This window comes from Polyergus mexicanus, unplaced genomic scaffold (genome assembly GCF_030449975.1).
Source record: "Polyergus mexicanus isolate NDT 795.1 unplaced genomic scaffold, iyPolMexi1.0 SCAF_15, whole genome shotgun sequence".
Classification (NCBI taxonomy): domain Eukaryota; kingdom Metazoa; phylum Arthropoda; class Insecta; order Hymenoptera; family Formicidae; genus Polyergus; species Polyergus mexicanus.
The window spans coordinates 5,290,935-5,313,644 of NW_027223335.1; the positions used below are offsets into that span (position 1 = coordinate 5,290,935).

Consider the following 22,710-nt stretch of genomic DNA (forward strand, 5'->3'; position numbering starts at 1 on the left):
GTATATATAGAATGTAATATATTCAAATAGTTAACAAATTGTATGTGTATAGATACAAAAACATTGTATTATATTTATATGCAAGATTGTGATAAAATATAAATATGTAAATAAGTAGAACAAGTTTTGGAACATTATTTTTTATTACAATAAAAATTATACAGTAATCACATTATGCATAATCTCGCGATGAAATGATTGAATGTATTGCATATTCAAAAGATGTATATTTCACAATTTGCAATGTCAGTTGACTAGCGGTTCCGTAAGAAAGATGGTTTCCATCTCGAAGTAAGTATTTTACTGCTATCTTGTTGCGCCTTATTCTGCTCTTCCTCTATTTGCATCTATCAATTATTTTCATAGTTGAGGTTTCTGATTACATGCGGTTATATTTCATAGTAACTTACCAATAATTTCCGTCTGTTTTCTTTAAACATTTCCAATGGATCATCAAACTGTCTATAATGATTTAAAACGTCTCGTACATCTTGCACATTCGATGCTAATATTGCTAAGAAAAAAAGTATTAAATATCTTACTAAACCAAGAAAGATAATATTCATATTTATAATATTAATAAATAATTTATATTTTTAGAAATAATGTTAATATAAAACTATTAAGGCGAATATATATAATTTTAAAATATATTATTCTTACTTTTTAGGAATGCCGCTAAATCATACAGTGTAGTATCATCATCGTTGCCCGTCCATCGAGGAAGTTTAAATGCATTTTCTGGATGTAACTTCACACTTTTGTCATTCCAATCAATAACAATAACCTATGTATATATTAATAATTTTAATATAAAAAACATCACAAAAATAACAAAGATATACTTTTGTATATAGTTGGAAAATAATTACTTTACTAAGATCGCGATTAAGAGCTCCCAAATCTTTAACGTGATGTCCATCTACAAAACGTGTTGCATCTCTAACTAATCTGTACATTATGTATCCATTTGGATCTAGTGCATCCAAAATAGGGAATACCGTCTATAAATAAAATCAATAGACATTTATATTATTGATATTTTTCTTAGACAAATTTAAATAGTTTTTTTATGAAATGTATTCAAAATAATGCTATTTAAAAAAAAAAATAAAGATCACAGTTACCATTCCTTGCTCGGCTGTATAAATCACAATTTCAAATTGTGGTGGTGCTACTGCTTCTAAAAATTGATCCACTCCAGGCCGTTTTTTAAATCTCCATCCAGTTTGATACTAAATAAGATATACTCATAATAAGATATACACACTAATTAAATTGTATTCTATTCTTAATTAAATTAAAGACTTACTGTCCAATCTGGATGCACAAGAAGGTCTGTCATTTCCAAAACTAAAGTATATGGTGGCTGAATATATGGATACTTTAATGGATCAGGTAATAATTTTTCCCTACTGGGTTCTTGTACCAGCTGCAAATATCAATAAACATTATAGAAAATGTTCTCTAATATATGGACATAATTTCATATAATTGCATATTGATCACATTTTTATAAAGTTAGAAAATATATATGTTGCACATAAAAATTTTAATATAAAAAATTATTTTATTAATATAATATATATATATATATTTTTTTTTGCAAGTATGAACACAATAACTTATAAAAGTATCATACTCTTGTATAATAATTGAGCTCTTTCTTGACCCTCTTGTAGATCTGTTCAAAGAATGGTAAATTGGAAAATTCATCTTCGATGACATTCCCATGTTCGTCATAGTTAGGTCTTCCTAATTCATATATTAAATAAGTGAAGCCAATACTCATGACTACACCAAAAGCTGCAAATCCATAATTCATCATTTTTTTCGAACGCTCACGATTTGCTTTCTCTTCTTCATCTTCCGTTTGTTGTTCATTCTGTTTTTTTTGAGCTGTTGTTTCTTGTCCCAATGATTCAGCTTCATTTATCGATGATTGTATATTTGTTAAATTACTAGTGATCTTTGGACGATCTGTTGCTAAAAATAAAAAAGACATAAATGTTATATATGAAATAAATATCCAATATATATATATATATATGTAAATAATAATCTATCTTTTGACTACATGTACAATCCAAAGCTGTATTCCGAAATTTACTGCTAAAGTACTGGAAATCTATAATATATATAACGTAAATTATACATTTTCAGTATTGGTAATGAATTTTGGAATACAGCCTCAATCTATTCATCTACAAATTATACTTAAAATATTTTTTCAGACTATATATATTAAAATAAACAATTTCCTTAATTAATATATATATATATATATATTTTTATTAAACATTAAAATATAAAAGTATTTATTTCTTTCATCGTCTTCTATTTTCGTTCCTTCCATGTCATTGACATTATATGCAATTTCTGATTTAAATTATTTTAATAATCAGGGTTTCCGTGCTTTCCATGCTTTCCATGCTTAATGCATACAGGTTATATTTGTACTCACTTTCGGTACTGTAATATTTTTGTGCCAATTGAACAAGCGATATACGGCTAAATGGTCGTTGTAAGATGCAATACGTTGTTCCCGCATTTGCATTGTATATTTTACACAAAACTCGCAGACTTCGCGTCGCAAATGCCATACTTTAAAAATATCATGAGTTTTCCAGCACCGTTTTGCATACAAAATCTAACCCCAACCAAAATTCACTCTCATATTTTCTGGCCAACTTCTGCACGGCCGGTAAATCCGATCGTTCACTTTGTCGATCGAGAAAATATAATATATCGTATTTATTATCGAAATAGATTATTAAATTCGAGTCACAAAAATGTTAAATAAAGAAAAAAAAAATATCCATAGATATTTTGAACGGTGTGATTTTATTCTCCATAATTACGCCTATCAAACGAGTAAGTTGATTAATGATTAATTCAGTCGGAATTTGAACGAAGTGGTCCTTACAATTCCATTTGACTAATTCAGTGATTTAGTATCTCAGGATCGTACTTAGGGCGATCTTAAATAAGTCAAGAATACGTAGATAAGCGTAAATGGTACAAATTATAAGCCGTGACGCTACTGTTTGACTATGTCTTTTTTTGCATTGGTAACGTGACCACAAAATTGCCCCCCACCACTCGCGTATATCCTTTCGTCTCGATACACTTTCGTCTTTCTTCCAGTGATGCCAGGAAACGGGTCCCGCGGCTCACGGGTCAGCAATGGAAGGGATAACGCACACAAGCGCGAACCGCTGCGCAGAACGCACATGTACGCGGTTCGCGCTTGTGTGCGTTATCCCTTCCATTGCTGACCCGTGAGCTGCGGGACCCGTTTCTGGCATCACTACAGTTTCTTCCATAATGTATCGGATCGTCTATGTGATAAGTGTTTTGTGTCGCGGAAAAGTGAGACGAAGTTCTACAAGAACAGGTAAGTGTAATAAATCGGAATAAATCGGTATATTACGATAAGTACGAATCTAGGACTATATAATCTCGCCTTAATGTGTAAATCTCTGATACGTGAGTCTCGAAATTAAAGTAACGTCGACGCAACGACATTACAGTACATCGTTCGAATTTATCGACATTACTTTGATTTCGAGACTCGTGTATTACGGATTTATGCGTCACAAGCGGAGATACTATATAGTCCTACATTCTTTCTCATCAATTTGCATACGAACAAACATTCGAGAATATACAGAAGTGCGTAGCCATTGCGAAAAACGTATTAGAAGATATATGCGCGTATAAGCGAACATTCGAGAACGGATAAAACTGCGCCATTATTTCGGCTTCGCGAATCACGTACCACCACAGGTGCTCTTAATATCGTAGAAAATTATTAATTTGTCATGATTTGTATCGACTTACTTCTATAGATCGTGTTCTATATATCGTAATCGCGCGTGAATTTTATTAAATGAAATATTTTTTCTAATTTTTTTTTCAGATTCAACTCCCAGGGCCAGGTATGCCGATGGCAGATGTGGAGCGGCCGACGGAGATGCCCGCCGAGGAGCCTTTTAGGTAGAGCATTTGACTCTACCAAACATCTTCCTCGCTGTCTCTTCAGTAAGTACGCTAAAATTTTTATCTTATTGTTAGAGAACTTTTATTAATAACAATATTAAATAACTATTAGTACAACAGAGTACAGTTTCATTAATCAAAGATAGTACAAATGAACATTTACAAAAAAATAGTTTAATAGTCACAAAATATATCCGCAAATGATCAACATTATAATAATAATACAATAGACAGAGGCATCGCAGCAAACAATTAAAAAGGTAAATTTATTTATATGCAAAGATTAAATAAATGTATATAAATTCTCTATACTTTATATAAAAAGTGCAATATTTTTTGAAAAAAATTTGTATCGCAATGAATCGGATTGACAATGATAATGATATATTTTCTCTCAATATATTTTAATGATTATATTATATTATATTATATTAATATAATACATTTACAAATTAATAAATTAGAAATAAATAATTGAAAAATTAATAAAAGATGATATGAATTAACTTAAAACTTTCTGGCATTAAACATATAATTGTAAGCAATGTAGGTACATACAGAAATATAATTATAGAATATTAATTTCTATAAAATGTTAACATTAATAAAATATATTTATAGAATATTAATATATTTATAAATAATAGTGTAATAATAAAATAATAAGCTGAAAAAAGAAAGATATTAAAATAATTTTTAAGTCACTTTTTTATGTAATAAAAATAATTTATTTGGCAGAATCGAATAAGGAATATCAATGTTTATTGCGAGGGTAAAGAAAACTGCCGAAAATCTTATCAATATTTATAACAAAAATACATCACAAGTTTTTTACCATTAAAAAAATATAACATAAATATTAATATTTGATGTTTATAAACGTAATATTTATATACATATACGTAAAAAGCAAAACAAATTCTTTATAAACTTAAATACATACGTTAAATACGTTAAACTTAAATATGTTTTATAAAGCATCAAATAATATATTACATAAGATATTACATATACAAATAATGGCTACCCAAAAATAAAAAGTAAAAATAAATAATATAAAAAAATAAACAAAAGGAATTGATTGATCAAAGAAAATAAAATTAATATAATATTGCACATTGCAGATGCATAAAGTTGCAGGGAAATACATATATAAAATATACTTTGTAACAAAAAGCTCTTCATTTACCTATATCATAGCTTTCTAATATTTCTTGAAGAAGATAGTACTTTTTTGTTTGCCCTCAATTATTTGCTGTCAATGATAAATAGTTGAAGTCTAGTAAAATACAGTTTTAATCAAGTTCGGCAAGTTCGCCGATGATGTGGCGTTTGTGAGGATCAGTGCATGCATTCTATACTACCCAGGGGAATTTTGTGGACATGGCGGTTACATGCTATAATAATTAATAACTCGAGTATGAAATTTGCTTAATCATGACTAACGGGATGACTCAATGGAATCACAACAGATTTGCCATTGTTTTCTGTTCGCTAAAAGATTTTCCGCAACGTTAATCTCTTTATCAAACTCGTCCCTTCAAGAGATATATTTATATAGATATATTTTATAATATTTCTTTTAACTGATTATTTTATCTTTTTTATTTTCTTTTCCCTGAGCGATATATTTGATCTCGGGAAACGGACAGGTGCTCGTCTCACCTCTCCAAGATCTTTCCGGCTTATGCCAATTGTCTTTGCACTTTCTCTTACATATATGGTATTATTATTTCTTTTTTTTACATTTACGAAAAATTATAAATATAACCCCCCCCCCCCCTCCTTCTCCGTTCCACGACATTAAATGTCTGTAATTACAACACTTATTCTACACATTAACAAATTAAATTCTTGAAGTTGAAAGATGTGTGTTACACATATAAATGTGAAAAGAAACATGCTCCTAGAATGGTAGAATGCACGTTTGCATGATGCATACTTTCCATCTAAATCCGAGCAGAATTGTATTAATGCAATTCGAGGGTGGCGACTTGGAATGCTTCGAAATAATGTGGAATGGCGGATTGTGTTTCACACCACTATACGATTAGAATGAACCGACAAGATATTTCGCTAATTGCATCGTGTCATGTATGACGCCGAGTATATTTTACCTAGCTTGTGCAACGTCATTTTTTCACGCGACATGAATTAGCTGCGTATCTCACGCAGCCGGTTCTATCCGTTACCACCGATCGGCGGATTATCAGATCGCGCTCGATAAAAGGGTCCCGCCGCACCGCGTATACACGTATATCCGCGGTACATTTGTTCTCTCGCGTAATGGAATTATCGTACGTACTGTTTGCACGCGATACTTCGATTATGCCGAATGCGCCCTTTTGCGACCATCCGCCCACGCGTGTAATTCGAGTTTAATCGTAGCCGCGGAATTACACCATACACTGGCAATAGAGCACGAAAAAAAATTGGTTTTGGCATTTAAGGAGCAAAATTCATACTGTTGACTATAATATAATTATATACAAGAATTTTATAATCATCGAGAGACTTCATATGAAAGACTAGAGAAGGGGAGTAAAAACTTTAACAATTTTAAAAAGTAGAAAAATAGAATATAAAATTCATTATATAATATTTGGCCAATTGGATTGGCCAATAAATTCATGCGATTTTTTCATAGAAGGCAATAACTTTATTTAACAATGTATTGATCGTTTTGATTCATTATCTTTTGCCATCTTTTGGGCAGTTCCATAATTCATTGCTCAAAGAACTTCTTACAAAACAAGAATAATTTTACTTTACTCACCGATACGATGCGAAACAACGTAGTATTATTGTATTATTTGTCATTGATCTGTAAAATATAAATATATCCAAATTATTAATCAATGTCCAAAATAAGTGATATTTGAAAAAATAATTATTGCATGCAATTAAATTTTTCATCTTTCTTTTTAATGGATATTTAATAAAACAATTACATATAATATAATTCATATAATCTCTTATATGTATATTTTTTGCTTTTGTGAGGTTTTTTCCATAGGATTTATCGTTATCTTTAATTAGTATTGATCGTAGTATTGATTGTTGTGCAATGTTTATATACGTAAAATGTTTGAAATCACTAATTTTAATTAATGCGATTATTGTGAGCAATGATCGCGATTCATTTTTATTTATTGTCTTCAAAATGATACGGTAATAATATCTTGAGTTGTTTTCATATTAATATAATTTTTCCAAATATTGAAATATCGAAAATAATTACTATTCGATGAAGAATACTTTTATGGATATTTGCTTATATTATATACATATGCAATCATAAGTAGATGAACCAATTACAATATCATACTTTTTTAATAAAATAAACTCTAATGAGATAAAGACGTTTTTGAAATCATCGTCCGAATTTAAAAACCTGATATTAAAAAATATATAATCCAATATCCGTCATTTGAATAAAATCGCATTTAACTTGAGTCGATCAATCGATCTTGAGTATTAAAAGTAAGAACAATAAAAAATAACAACAAAAATTTGAACTTTATGTAAAAAATCTTTACGTTGGTAGGAAACTTTTCTATTTTCGCAAGCCTATGCGATATCAAACAGTGCGACACACTGTAGAATAAAACTCGCATTCGGGACACATCGTTCGGTATTGTTCGCCTGAAACTGTATGCTGCTACACCCGATCGTCGTCATTCTTGAATGAAGGGCGAGATCTCGTTGCGGCCGTGACAGAGGATTGCGTATACACGCAGATACGCGCGTTGAAACCGATTTTTATTACCGTCCGCTTTTGTCATTCCGCGTCGTCGCGATAGTCAGGGTCGGTCGCGACAAAACGCGACTGTCACTTTGTAAAATGTTAGAAACATTTTCGCGCGATTGCAGCCGCGAGCTGAAGCGACACATTGTACATATGTACATTCATGGTTCGAAGCCGAAAATATGCACACAAAAGCCGGCGCTTTCATATTTACGCGACGCGTAAGTTTCGCGTGAATTCGCGTCGATATGCGAGGGTCCGGGAAGTAACTTTGCGAAGGATGGACATGATCGAAAGCGTCAGTAGCCCTTGCATTGTCTCAGTTGTGTTTATACCCGCGCGATTACAAGCTTTCGCCACAAAGATATATATATATATATATATATATATATATATATATATATATATACAGAAACATATTTTGATTTTTACATTGCGATCAAAAGGTAAATTAATAAGGAATTTTTATATCTTTGAATTAAGTTTGAATGAGGGTTTACTCGAGTCTATATTTTTTTTATCTCTCTTTATCGAAACCGTTCCAGACCGTTACCACTAGAGATTAAGAGGAAAAAATTCTCATCAACGCGTTTGCGGAACAACGACCCGCGTCATCGCGTGTGTACATAGTCGCCCTGAACAGCCTCTTAAGCAACTCTCCTTTGACCCTCAGAAATCCGGCGAACTTATTCAACGTGCGATGCTTCGCTTTTCCTCGTGCCTTGGCAACGGTGGAAAATCCGTTTTCTGCCCGCTTTCCGTTTTACTCTTTTTTTTTTTTTTTTTTCTTTCTTTCTTTCTTTCTTTCCCCGCACTTCCGAGAGAAGAAGGAACGGAGAAGAGGTCGTTAGTCAAGATAACGAATTAAGGCGGGATGAAAGGTGGACGAGAGGAGAGAATTCCGCCTTTCGTCCCGTTCATTCCTTTTACAAAAGCACGTTACATTCGGTTCGTCGGCGAAACGTCCGATATATCTAATCGTTGAAAATCTGCATAATGGTTAGTTGGCGTGTCACGAACGCACCTACTCTCCCTTTGCTACCTCAAACAACCAGAATTACCGCTCTGCATATTCGCGATTATATCGGCGGAATGAAAAATTTTTAGCCGCATCGATTGTTATTAATCCTTTTAACCTAGCATTATATGATGAGAGTGGAAGGGAATATTTTTTACATCTGCTTATTACTGACATTAAAATTTCATTACATCAACAATGACATAATAACATGTTAATATTCTTTTATAAACCGTTAATAGTAAACAAAAAAAATATTCGATACCTAATTAATTCTTAATACTTTCTTCCTCTATAAATTTATTTAGTCTTATCGATTAAAGAAAATTTAGTTTAGAATAAAAAATTCCAATTGAAAATATTCAAGCATTGTATTATTAAAATAACTATATATTCTATATATTGTCTTTGATAAAAAATAATTAATTAAACTTAAAATTGATTAAACAAGATAATGATAATGAATATAATGAGAACATTTATGCAAAAATTTTCTACGATTTATCTCATATTGTATAAAAAATTATAAATAATTTTTCAAAAAATTATATTATATCAATTAACTATCATTTATATTTTTCGAGAAATTCACATTGTGTGAGATAGTAAAGAACTCTTGATTTTGTGTACACCAAGAGAATGTTGGAATTTGACAATTTCAGAACATCGTAAATAGCCATTGTTTTGTAATTGCGATACAGGAGCATTTCTAGGAGAGTATAATTAAAATTGTATTTCAATATTCTCTGCCAGATAATACCCGCCGATTATTTCGACTGCTCGATTACAATACAAGACGTCGTGTGAACGTCGGATTCCAGGTGTCGGTGTTCTCGCGTGTGCGCGCATATTATTATCCCGATAATAATACTAATTAAGGCGCTTCCAGCCGCTCGTAATAACACTTTGCACGTAATGCGCGCGCTCCTAATCCGTAGCAGCATATGGTCCAACATGCGAGATATCTCATGCGCGCGGCGAGCGCAGTCATCTCGCCGCATTCTTCTTCTCGTGGATTAAATCCGCCATTAAAACCCGTGTCCGCCATTTACAGTGGATATTCATCGCGTTACGGATTTATGTTATCGATCAGTTGTAAGTTGGAACGAGGGAAAAGCTTGATTTATGCGAGCATTCTCGTGAATATTACTTCCCATACTCTACACGCGCGCTTTGTTTTGCTTTACAGATGGAACATTTTTTAAATTTTTTTTTTTTTTTTTTTTTTTTTTTTTTTTTTTTTTAATTTACAATGTCCGATTAATTGCCATCTTTTCCTTATGTTCCATTCGATATTGAGATTTATCTATTGTCATCTTTTAGATGATCGCCGGGTATCTGTGGTTTGCAGTTTTATTATTACAAAAATAAAATAAAAATAACAAAGCTCTCTCTCTCTCTCTCTCTCTCTCTCTATATATATATATATATATATATATATATATATATCAATAACAATAAAAATAGACTAATAGAGCGAACGCGGATTACAAGCGCGAATAAAAAACTTTTAAATAGTCATAGATACTATTTTCGCACATCACTTCGAATCGAATGTTCCTTTATCAGTATCGAGTAAGCTACCTGAAAAAGTAATCTATCCTGTTGTCCGGAAAAAGCACTGTCGATGCAAATGGAAAACTGATTGAAGAGTAGTAGCTTAATCGCTTTGATGGGCTATTGATCGACGGAATACACAAAGATACCGTTTTGACTCATAGTAATTGTCTCACGAGATTGACATACAATTTCCATCCCAAAAAAGCAGCCCTTCTATTTCTTCCTCTCATCAACTATATCGCGATAACGCAACTATTGATTTTATGAAACTCCAATGTATGCTAAAATATAGAATTTTACATCATCGTTTCTCGCACCGATGGTGCGTGACTTAATTCGAAATTGTGATTTTAACAAAAATATACATACGTGAGTTCTGTATTTGTGAGACAAAGATATGACTTTACATGGAAAAGCGATGTTATATAATTCAAACGCATTGTCTTTATATCGAAGAAATCCATTATATTGACAATATCATCAAATTTTTTTTACAAAAAAAGTTGCAGTTACGGACAAAAAAAATTATAAATTTATTTCTTCATCAATTTGCCATTTGACAAAGAGAGTCGAATTTAATTAAAATATATTGAATTAAATATAATTTTTACGCTTCACGTTGTATATTCTATCTATTTTCAAAACTTTTTTCAAATTAGAAGCAATAAAAATGGGCCATGTTATAAAAATGATATATTGTGAGGCGTTTTGCAAAAAGTTAATATAAAAAATTACATGTTACTATGTTACTGCATTTGTTTCTCTCGTATGTTACGTAACCTCGATTTATCTTGAATGGGTCGAAAAATCTTATATTGTGAAAATATTACAGAATTATGTATCAAACTATCAAATTGCTTTTTCACCTATTGGAAAATGATACGCAAAGTTTTCTGTTATGGATTTTCTGGATTCTTCTTATATATGCAACATTATATTTGGTGTGTTTCCTTATATGTATAATATATTATCATGTATGTCTGTTAATGTTCTGTGCATACGCATAAGACATTCTATAATTCTAAGGATATCAGAAATGGTAAGCAATATGTATCTTTGAATAATACAATGTTTCTGTGAGCTATTTGTAATCAAAGATTTATAAGAATTTTAATACATCTTATTAAAAGATATTAAAGAATCAAATAATTACTAGAACAATTAGAGAAATAATATAAAATTATGATTTATTATTTTGGAATGAATTCTGGAATTATCACCTCGTTTTTCTATTCTCGATTATATAGATCTACAAGCTTATTATAGGAATATTACGGGCTGAAACCTCACGGGTTCATCTTCTAAAATGTATATCAGCTTGGAAGATCTGCATCGTTCATAAAAATTCTTTCAATAACTATGCGGATTCGAAATGCATCAGAGGCATTTCATAAAAGCACGTTGGATTATATCCGACAAAAAAAGAAATGTTTGGAAAAATTCATGCCTTTGGCTACATTGTTGGCGCATTGTGTATTTAATCTGAAGCGCGTATCATAGTTTTTGTCGGCCGATGAATTCCGTCGATGTATCTCCACGATGCACGCCAAAATATTTGCCGATTCTCTTTCATTTTTCATATCCACGTTGGAGAATTAATATACGAGAGCCCGCGTACATTCCTGATGATACAGTATCGATATCTTTTTCGAAAGGCGAACAGCGCAGATAGATCGATAGCTTGCTTTATATAATTTGTAAAAAGATCGTATGTTCGATATTTTATGTTATATAATTATTTTTTAAGCACAGACAAGTTATAATATAATATAACAATGCAACATAGTTTTCGGATAACTATAATTTTGTTTATCTTTCTTGATATCGTAATAAGTTTGAATATTATAATAGATTTGAATTATCCACTTTATACATATATACATCAACATGGTTGTAAGGTTTATCGTTATTTTTTTCTTCGTCGGGAATAATTTTTGTGATTATGTTTCTACAATCGTTTAAAATGTATAATTTTTATCATGAGATCAAATTTTATTCATTTCAATGAGCAATTTTCATTGCGCGATACACAGTAAAAGATCGATCGCTTAAATTCTCCCTCACGTCCGTCTGTTCCGACCGCGAGTTAAGGAACAAGTTTGTGAGCCTGTCCGGGGATGAAAAAAAGGTACCGGACCGTTGGCGTACCGGGATTCTCGCCACGTTCGATCCGATTTTTTCCGAAAAGCCAAACACGAAAAGAGAAAGAGAGAGAGAGAGAAAGCGAAACTTTTAAATATCTACGTCGCGCTGAATAATTCATCCCGTGTACACTCGCCGGATATTTCACCCCTCGCGAGATTCCGGATTACGGGATAGATTGCATGGCTCGATCTTAGATCCCTTCCTTGATGTAGGGAGATTAATTTAATAACGAGGATCGGCGGATGAAGTCGTAAATGAATTTGAGGAAACTCAGTAGCTAATATCGAAACGTTTTCATTTGTGAAAAGACCAGGAGATATGAATCTCGTTCATCTTCAAAATGGGATAAATTCTCTCTCATAATATTATAATTTTTAAGAATAATTACAAAGCTCAAAGACTTTTCATAGTAAACTCATACATTTATTCGACTTAAATATTAAATATGTATTAAGCGCTGTTATATATAATATTATATGTATCGATAAGCTTCAACTTGGTTTAGATGATTAATCGATGTTATACATATGACTGTCGTGAACTTACTGTAACGTTTCTATAGTGCTGTTTCTAATCAAAGAAGTTACCTGTTAATTGTATCAAAAGCACAATATTAAAAATAAAATCTCTTTCTAAACATCTTGTCTTATGCTATTTCGTATTCGTGCGCGTATAAAAGCTCTAGGTCGGTGAAGCGAGGAGAAATTGAGACTTCGAAGAACCACCCTTGAAATTTACGGCGATTACGAGCCTTCCCTAACAACGTCGACGAGTGTCGACTGTCGAATGCATAGAACTTAAGTTGTACGCTGTGATCAAACCGGCGCTCGCGCCAAGATAAGCATCGTTTGTGTGTCCTGATGGCGAGCATGAGTCGGGTGCGCCATACATTTGTGAAGAGGGTTTACACCCTCCTTCCTTGCTCTCATTAATTTACCGTACAGGTATCGCGCGTACCACCTTCCTCACTCTCCTCTTCCTCGTCCCTCATCAATACGTACGGTACACACGCGTTAGGTACACATCGCGTTTGTGCGTAGTGTATTCGCGCGCGAGCTAGCCTCGATTCCGTGGTAATTTCCGGTTCGACTGGCGGTGGTGCATCGTCATTGTGCAGAGACGGGGGTGAGGGGCTGAGGGGGGAGATGGAGGACGATGCAGGAAATAGATAATCATCGGACGTTTAATTACTTCCTAAGTGCTGCTCCGCAATTAAGTCGTCGAACGAGAAGTAAGCCCAATGCGGGATTTACGAGCGCTACTTAGCGACTGAATGATGATTTGTTATTCGCATTATTTTATACATGCAACTTTTTCCGGCAAAGATGCATATGTAAAATAATGCGAATTATAAAATTACTGTCGAATGGATCATTTTGTCGATAAATATTTTTAAATAATAAAAAAACTCGAAATGATGGGCATTAAAAATTTGTCGAGATAAATTTTCTCGCAAGGGAAAAAAAAAAATTGAAAAAAATAACTAAGTCGTCATGCTCCAATAACATCTCTTATGTTTATTTTAAGCCTCCATATTTAATGTTATTGTTTAGATTCCGAAGTCTTATCTCGAGAGATATCAAGGGAAATTATGTCTTTCTAGATCACGTCGCGCTTTTACGCGATCGGCGCGTTTCTGAATTATATTTCTGAAGTTCGCGATGACTAATTCCCAATTTTAAGTACGTGAAACTATAAATCGACGGAAATAGAGTTACGTAGCCAGCGGGTAAACCGATCGCTGTAGACACACGCGGTCGTAGGTACGTCGAGCGCAAACTCAGCGCACGCGTGTAAGCCTCTAATATGATTGTCTCACGCCCGAGCACGACTTCTCGTTTGTCACGCTCACGGGATTTTCTTGTAACGATATTCCCGCGCAACCCGTTATACGCGAGAAGTTTACTACTCCGTTAAATTAAATATGATCATGGAACGAGAGAGAGATCCACCTTACAGCCACGACCAACAACTAGTCCTGATAATGTCGGCGAACAATTTCCCTTCGTGTCTCCGCGAACGACGTGCGTGTCGTACAACGTGCGTGATGTACAACGTGTCACATTATAATAAAACTATTTGGATGACCTCATATTTTAATAATATGTCCCATTATTTATTTTTGTGTACAAAAATTACATATTTTTATATGAAAACCAAAAATATCCATTTAAGTTGGAAAATGTCAATCATAATATTAATAATTAATAATTGCTTTCATTATCGCCTTATCGAAATGGCGTAGGGAGCAGAGCTCGTTTCCGATCAGATGCGAACAATTAAAGGCCAATCGTTTCCCGTTACGAGGCCGCTCTCGCTAATTTCCAAACCTGCGTTATATATGCGCTAGCCGTCTAATAATACAATACAGTTGCGTGCCGTTGCTGTTTCCAGAATGAGTTTTTCGATTTTTAATCAAATTTTGCTCGTAACGCGTATTAATCGCGATCGTCGTACGTGCTCCGTTTAAGCAAAGAATTTTATAATATTTAATTTGATTACTAAACACTTTATATAAATTAAACATTAAATATTTTCTTGTATTACAATATATATATGTAATTCTAAGACTAATCTAACAATAAACATAAATAAGATATTTTTAAACGCTATGCGTAATAAATTATATTGTTTATATAGTCTGAGTTTATCTTATTTAAATCAACTTTGTATATTTTTTTTTTCTTTACAAAGTAGATTAAAGATTTCTATTTGTGCCCTTCTTGTATCCTGGGGGAAGGGTCGGTGCTGCATACGGTCGTTTCACGTACGCGCGCAACTACTTACAAACACCAGCGCGCAAACAACGAGTTCTAGCCGCCATCAGAAACTTCAATAATACGTTCTACGTCCCTCAATTACCTCCTATTTAATTACGCCGCCGCATAATTAACGTCGCGAGAATACCCTCGCCCGACGTGACGTGGCGTAACCATACAGGATACGTACCACTCTGTACTAGGTGACGGTTACCTCGATATAGCAGACAGATTCTGAAAAATTGAAAAATAATCCATAAATCTCATTTATTAGCGATAATTTAATAAAGAATGCTTTAAGAAAACTATAAAGATATACATATAACGCATATTAAAATTTAAACATGTCTATTAATTATTATTATTATGATTGACATTTTCCAAACTTAAATGGATATTTTCGATTTTAATATAAAAATAAGTAATTTTTGCGCACAAAAACAAGTAATGGGCATATTATTAAAATATGAGCTCATGCAAATAGTATCTTTAATTGTAATTAATTATTTCATCTCAAATAAAAGTCAATTTATCGAATGCCAAATTGTTTTGTCGAGAAGGATAGATAGATTTAAATTGAGGATACATGTGTGATTTGTATTCTAAAAATGTGAGCCACGAAATAGAGTAAGAAATTCTCCGCACACACAAATGTTGTTTCTTCGACAACTAATTTTAGGATCAGAGGGAAAGCGGAAATTCATTGAATGTCTGGTACACGATATACGAGATCGTTATTCTTCCTCCGCGAAATACGGCACGTATGCATTTCTACGGTGTAGCTTGAGGGATCGCGCACGCTCGATAAAACTTTCAGAGAATCGCTCCTTTCTCGGTTGCATAATGCACCTAGAAGCGGGAGATCGACCGCGATTGTACCGAGAACTTTCTCACGTTTCCTCACGCGAGATCCTTCTACACATTTTTTCTATATATATGTATAAAACTCAACCTGCGTATATATGCGAGAATAAAGAAACGTTCAATTGATAACCGCTTAACGTTCATAGAAATTACATATCTAGAAGAGCATTTGCGAATTTTTTGTACCAAAATAATTTGCAGACAATATGCTATCAGAGTATATAAAAGATTGATTTTGGTGCTCTGAGTCTCTCAAGTAATACTGTCCCCATCTTATGTCTCCACGAATAGCCTAGATGCTATTATTTGCTAAATACTATTATTTGTTAAATATTTCATGCGTGCATCGATAGTATATAAAAATATATTAAGTAATATATATGTATTAAGCATTATATCAAGTAATATATGTGTACATATATATATATATATATATATATATATATATATATATATACTCTTATATATTTATACCTAAAATAATGTAAATTTTACTGCCTCGTTATGCAAAGTATTTGTTTCTTTTTAAACGATATCTTTCTCTCTTTTTCTTTCTATTTGACAAAGAGATTAATTTTGATTAGGGGTTTATGGGTATGCGTAGACATCCCTACGGTCATATACTGACGATGAGGGATGGTAGTTGGAGAACACTGACGCTGATATGCGCTTGGTCAATGGAAGAGGGTTGGTCGGTCGGTCGGTCGACTCATGCATATGCTAATCACGTTCGGAGGAGCTTGGCTTCCAGGCGGAGATGAGCACCGGCCAATTTCGTCGTGCCATCGACGACTATTACTACTACTACTCTATCCCGAGCTCTCTATGCACGCTGCGGAGCAACGCAAATCGTCCATTTGACCAATTTTTTTTACCCGTCCTAGTCAACTCGCGAACGCCGACGATTGCGTGAATTAAATTAAACGGATTGGCGCGGATCGTCCTGGATAATAGCGGATAAACCGCCGGAGAATGTTTTCGACTTTTCTGCGCACTTACCTTCTTACCTTCTCCTCTCTTTTAACAAAGGCGATCATTGATATTTTTGTTTCCACAGTTAGAAAAATTTTACATAATGCAGATTTTTGCTTTATAAAATAGCAGTATTCTAGAATAGATTTCTAAATTGTAGATCTCTAGATTGTGGATAATGAGTCTACTGTGAAACGTAAGTTCGCCTTTGCGAACATCTAGCCCTAGGTTTTTTTCATTTTTAAAATTGCACATCTGGAAACACAACCGGAATATGATCTCTTTTAATTGCGAATTTGAATGCAAACGTCATCGGTCATCTTCGTATGCTTTCCAAAATTGCCGTTTATTTTTAAAGAATGTTCTCCGGGGAGACAATCTCTCTTCGGGGTGCGAATGCAAAATCAGACAATAGCCCCGCGTCCCCCCCCCTCCCCCCGTCTTCCACCTGTGTTTATTAAAACTAACGCGCTGGGGAAGCATTAGCCTTTTCTAAGTTACGGGTATGTAAAACGTTTGATAATAAATTGCTCCGGCTAATTGATCGAGGCAATGCATATTTTTCTAAAATTCACTACAATCTCGCACTTAAAGATGGATCAATTTTCTGCATATTTTTGCTATCATGATCGGAATCGCAATTGTGCCTGGCAGAATTCGCGCAGGGGCAGTCTCGCGATCGTACGAAACCGGTCCCTTATTTCTTCAAGCGCATCGCGCTCGGACATTGGTTGCGCTTGCTTGTTTGGTCTCGTTGTCATTTTTGCAATAGGCAATAAGCTCTCATTTGAATGCGAATGCCGCGCGCCGTCCGGTGCGCCGCGTCGCGCCAACCAGATCCGGTGGACGTTAACGATTCTTTTGTTTTACGTGTGTACGGATCGATGGACTCGGCTCAAAGTCAGTCACGAAGTCGGAGGCAGAGAGACTTGATTTAAGACCGGCACGATATCTCGAGGAATCGCGTTGTGCCGCTTAACGAGCGCCATGTATACGGGAGCTCTCGGTCAGTTTGGCCATTCCCTCTTTCTTTCCCCTGACGTTTTCAAAAATGCCATCGCGTAGAATGTGGGTCGTCGCACCTTGCGCGCTCTTCTTTCATTTCCATCGTGATGTAAGAACGACGGCTTTGCTCTCCGCAAACTTTTCGTAAATGCATTACTGTTAATAAAATAACTGACGTTTGCGTTGCTTTACATGTAGTATTTAATATCCTAAGTTAGAGATGGGTATTAGTTGCAATTTCCGGCTTAATTTTCGTGACTGACGCTCATTGCTCTCTACTTATTGCTCGCATGCTAGCAATGAATCGCCGGACGCGCGTAACTAAGGTGCGTGCTATTCAGCTTCAGGAACATCCAATATCATAAATGCAATGAGAGATCATGCTCTCCTAGATATTCCGCATTTCTTTCTCTCTCATTAAAATTTAAAAAGAATTATTTTACATATTTTATTAATAATTAAATTAATTAACGTATATATTCTGTAACAATTAAAAGGTTCTTCTAATATTTTATCTAAAATTTTTGATACGTTATTCTAATCATATCAAATTTTTATATTAATTTAGATATATATATATATAATTTACTTTCGCAATGTATATTAAAATAATACAGTCGATTGACAGTATTACATATTGTATTAAAGAAATCTGCGATTGAATCACTTCTTCCTGTCTCATGCGCCATAAAAGTCGTCAGCTGTTTCACTTCATTATCCAATATATTCCGTATCGATAAATATTTATTGTCCTATTCATCTTTATTTTTGTCTAACTTAGATAAATATCTGTCGAAAGACAAAAATTTTCTCAGTTGCACGCGCCATGTGAAAGTGTTACGTAAAAAACAGTATTATTCAAAAAAACTTTTTTTTTTTATTATTTAAATAAAAATATTTTAAGTAAAAAAACTATCATACAAAGTAATTGTTTTAATTTTCTAGAAAAATAATAATATCAAAAGATTACGCCAACATATTATATAATTACAATTAGAGATATAGTTATTGGAATTTATGCTCTATACTTGTGAATTGGCTGGGCTCTATTTTATTATTTTGGATTTTGGCCTTTTGGATTTTTAACCCATCTTTTTTTTATTGAAAAATTAATATTTTTAAAGTTTATTAAATATTTTTTTTTTTTTTATTAAAAAATCAATATTTAAATCAATTATTGAATTATTTCGCAAAATTTCTTTCTCCAAATACAGCATAAATTGATTTGATGCAGAAATTTATTTTTCAATACAATGCTGTATTAATTACGCAAAATAATTTTCTTTTACAACTTTCTCAATATTTATAACTTATAATTACAAATTCTTTTTTAATAAAAATATGTATTTTGCGGAATCACCTTATAACAGTTATTAAAAAAACTATTATAACGTAGTAAATGTGAGACAATAGATTTTCACATCGTGAGACATTATTGTTGACACGTTTTCTCCAATAGACTTATTCCACTATCAATCGTTCTTATGTAGTAATTACATTTACATGATATATTTCATCAAAAATCAGTGGTGATTTACGCTGTGAATAGACAGAGCATCCATGATATATGGTGTTAAAAATTCCAACTGTAAACGTTAAATACGTTTTAATAGCACTTTTTAATTCATTTATTTCACCCTATATATCGTAATGTATTTTTTGTAATATATATGATATATCATCGTTTCATCTTAATTTATTATGAGTGAAAATGTATTTTATATTTTATAATTATTTAGAGACTCTTTCTAAATTTAAAGTTATACTTTAAAGTTATTATTTTAGATCTTCCTAATTAAATTAAATTGACAAAATATATCTGATATCTGTATAGACAAATCGATCTTTATTTTATATTATTCTACATATATACACTATAATCTATACAATATAATACATTTTAATAATTTTATTACAAATTGTTTAGAATTTATCCTCTTACATGGTATATTAAGTATATGAAATTTAGAATCAAATTGAAAAAAAAAAAAAAAGTGTGGCATTATTATGAGACCATACGGGGCGAATTCCTCGATCCATCACGTGGCTTCGTGTTTACCTCGAATCGCTACCGTTCGCATTCGCACGTGTCAATCACGCGCTCAGCGTGTTGTCGTATTATTGTTGATATCTGCGTAGTCCTTTTTTTGGGTAATCGTGCCGAAGAGTCGCGGCATTGGAATTCGGCGTTCTCACATTGTAGTCGATACTCGGCTAGGAAACAGTCTTGAGCTCGCGCTGCGCTAAGTAATATTATAATCGATATCAAAATGCACGTGAGCAGTTTTTAATCGTGGATTTTCTACTGTGCGAGTACGGTGCATTCGGTGCGTGCGCTCTCAAGTGACTACTGATTTTGCTGTCAAAGACTTATTTCGTTCTTGAACGTATGCTGTAAGCTAGATCTCCATCCGTGCGAACCGTGACTACGTTGCTATCGAAATTTTGTGTAGCATGCCGCCTGCTTCGAACATTTATTTCTATAATTTTCTGACTTTATTAAAATATACTTTGCGAACATTTTGTGGCATTTCTCTGGAATTATGATTCGAGAGTCTTCCGCTGGATCGTCGAGTCTTCCGGCAAGGTAAACTCAGCCGTTGAATTTAAATTATCAAACACAAATATACTATTGTACATTTATATATATATATATAAATATATATATAAATGTACAATAGTGTATTTGTGTTTGATAATTTCTCCAATAGACTTTAATGAAATATATATATATATATATATATATGGTATTAATTATATAAGCATTAAAATGATTTATGTCAAATGACATTTTTTTATGCATGACAATGATTAAAACTCATGCATTAACCAAGATAATGAAGTAATAATGTTTCGTAAAGAAAGGAAATATTCTTACGAACGAGAGAAAAGCACGTGATTTAAAGGATATGACGAATTTTTACGACGAGGAAAATGCAAACGCGCAGCTTCAGATGCGCCGTTTATTATATCCACGTCGCACTGTTGCAATCTTACAATTTATATCTGTAAGTGTACCCGCGGTCCAGACACCCGCAGTTATTATCCCATCTCAGGAGGGAGATTCTCGGACGGACATATTAAATTCCTTATAAAACGCTGGATAGATCGTAACAAATGGAAGGACGCGGTCTTTGAACCTGCCGAGAAAAGCCCGTTTCTGCGTTCCAATATTCGCAAGTAGTTTCCCGAGCCTTTTGCCCGCCAATTACATCACCGTCCTAAGGATTTTTCTCACAATCACCCTCGTACCATTATCTATGGAAATCGAGAAAGAGGAAAACTTGTAGGAATTTTCAGAGGAAAAAAGTGGTTTTTATAATTAAATTGATTTTTAGCGATTTATTAATCGTGTTCGGATATTTAAGATATGTAGCAACTTTGACAGATCTGTTGTTATATCGCAATATTAATAATTATGAATGATTTTATAATTATAAGTAATAAAATAATCTTAATATATGTAATAATTTATTTTTTATATTTTTCAAATTTTCAATTATCAAAAATATAAGATTTTAACTTATTATTATTTTATGTTTTATATAATTAATGTTAATAATTATATGATTTTCAAGCTAAGAGTAAATAATAATCTCTAAAGTAATCATTTAATTCATAAATTTTAATCGATTCTACTGAATAATCGAGTTTGTTGTTCATCGATAGGCGAAATTCGTGTCGCGCGAAGTCATTATGAGAACGATTACGTTGTTCTAAATGTAAATCATCGCCGATGACATTCTGATGTACTATAATTCTCTTTACATCATTTGTCATGCATTGTTGAAATTAAGTCTTGTTTTATTTGTGAAGTTGATTGAAGTTCTTTTAATGTTCGCTTTATAAATTCTTGCATAGTAACACAGTTTCTGTAGCAAATTGATTGATCCTCTATCTGATTTTCCATCATTAAATAACTTGAATGTCGTTGATCAAGATGGCTGAAAATAAAAATCTTTGGACGGAGAACATTTATAGATCTTCGGAGAACATTCGTAGATCTTGTAGTCTTTTCCCCTTATACCGAGTGGCATCGTGAAACACATGACAGTTAATCTAGAGGTTGATATAAGACATTTCGAAAGTCCCTTGATGCTCGATCTCAGCGGGCAAACGAACTGCTTCTTGGCGAAGGACCTTTTAACCCTCCGGCAAAGTTTACGCCGGATAAACAATAAAAAAAAGTTGTTAGAAAGTTCAGATCGCAGGGGAGCTGCCTGTGGGATAAACATATTTTCGCGGCTCGTTTATTATTCGGGTGCGGCCGATAATGTCATCATTTTGCTTTCTCCCTTTTCTCTCGATTTTGCGGATGATAATATTACAGCATAAAAAAATTTAAATATAAAGATTCGCATTGGAAGAACCTTCTTTGAAGAGTGCAAACAATAGAATATGAGTATATGCATTATAAAAATAAAACGCATAAAATTAAAACTAAAATAAGATATATTTATAAAATGAATGTGCTATCTTTCATAGAGATTTTGAACTTTTTTTTGGAGCAAAATAATTTTAAATTGAAATATACGCGACAATTATATATTCATATATTACGCATCTAAAAAAAAAAAAAAAAAAATTAATTGACAAGTTCAGACAGCGTGAAGAATACAAAGAAACACATGTATTAC

General features: G+C 33.0%; 1 protein-coding gene and 1 long non-coding RNA gene across 5 annotated transcripts in view; one reads left to right on the plus strand and one right to left on the minus strand.

Moving 5' to 3' along the window:
- Positions 1-142: 142 nt before the first annotated feature.
- Positions 143-2,781, minus strand: LOC138939777 (mitochondrial import inner membrane translocase subunit TIM50-C). The gene is made up of 8 exons (XM_070307946.1): positions 2,465-2,781; positions 1,643-1,986; positions 1,313-1,432; positions 1,128-1,235; positions 873-1,004; positions 664-787; positions 411-514; positions 143-347 (listed from the first exon to the last, which is right to left on the minus strand). The coding sequence occupies exons 1-8, from the start codon at positions 2,601-2,603 to the stop codon at positions 255-257; spliced, it is 1,164 nt and encodes a 387-aa protein (XP_070164047.1). The 5' UTR covers positions 2,604-2,781; the 3' UTR covers positions 143-254.
- Positions 2,782-3,313: 532 nt separating this feature from the next.
- The window catches only part of LOC138939751 (uncharacterized), a 246,343-nt gene continuing 226,946 nt past the window's right edge, over positions 3,314-22,710 (plus strand). For all 4 annotated transcript variants that reach the window (XR_011447893.1, XR_011447894.1, XR_011447895.1 and 1 more), the window contains exons 1-2: positions 3,314-3,397; positions 3,923-4,044. This is a non-coding gene — a long non-coding RNA (uncharacterized lncRNA). The remainder of the gene's footprint in view (positions 3,398-3,922; positions 4,045-22,710) is intronic.

Bases quoted from the DNA above. Each gene is read 5' to 3' on its own strand.
- LOC138939777 (XM_070307946.1), bottom strand. From the start codon at position 2,603: ATGGCATTTGCGACGCGAAGTCTGCGAGTTTTGTGTAAAATATACAAT. The intron at 1,236-1,312 runs GTAAGTCTTTAA...TATCTTATTTAG, and splicing joins TTGTGCATCCAGATTGGACA to TATCAAACTGGATGGAGATT. The intron at 515-663 runs GTAAGAATAATA...TTTTTTTCTTAG, and splicing joins TTTAGCGGCATTCCTAAAAA to CAATATTAGCATCGAATGTG.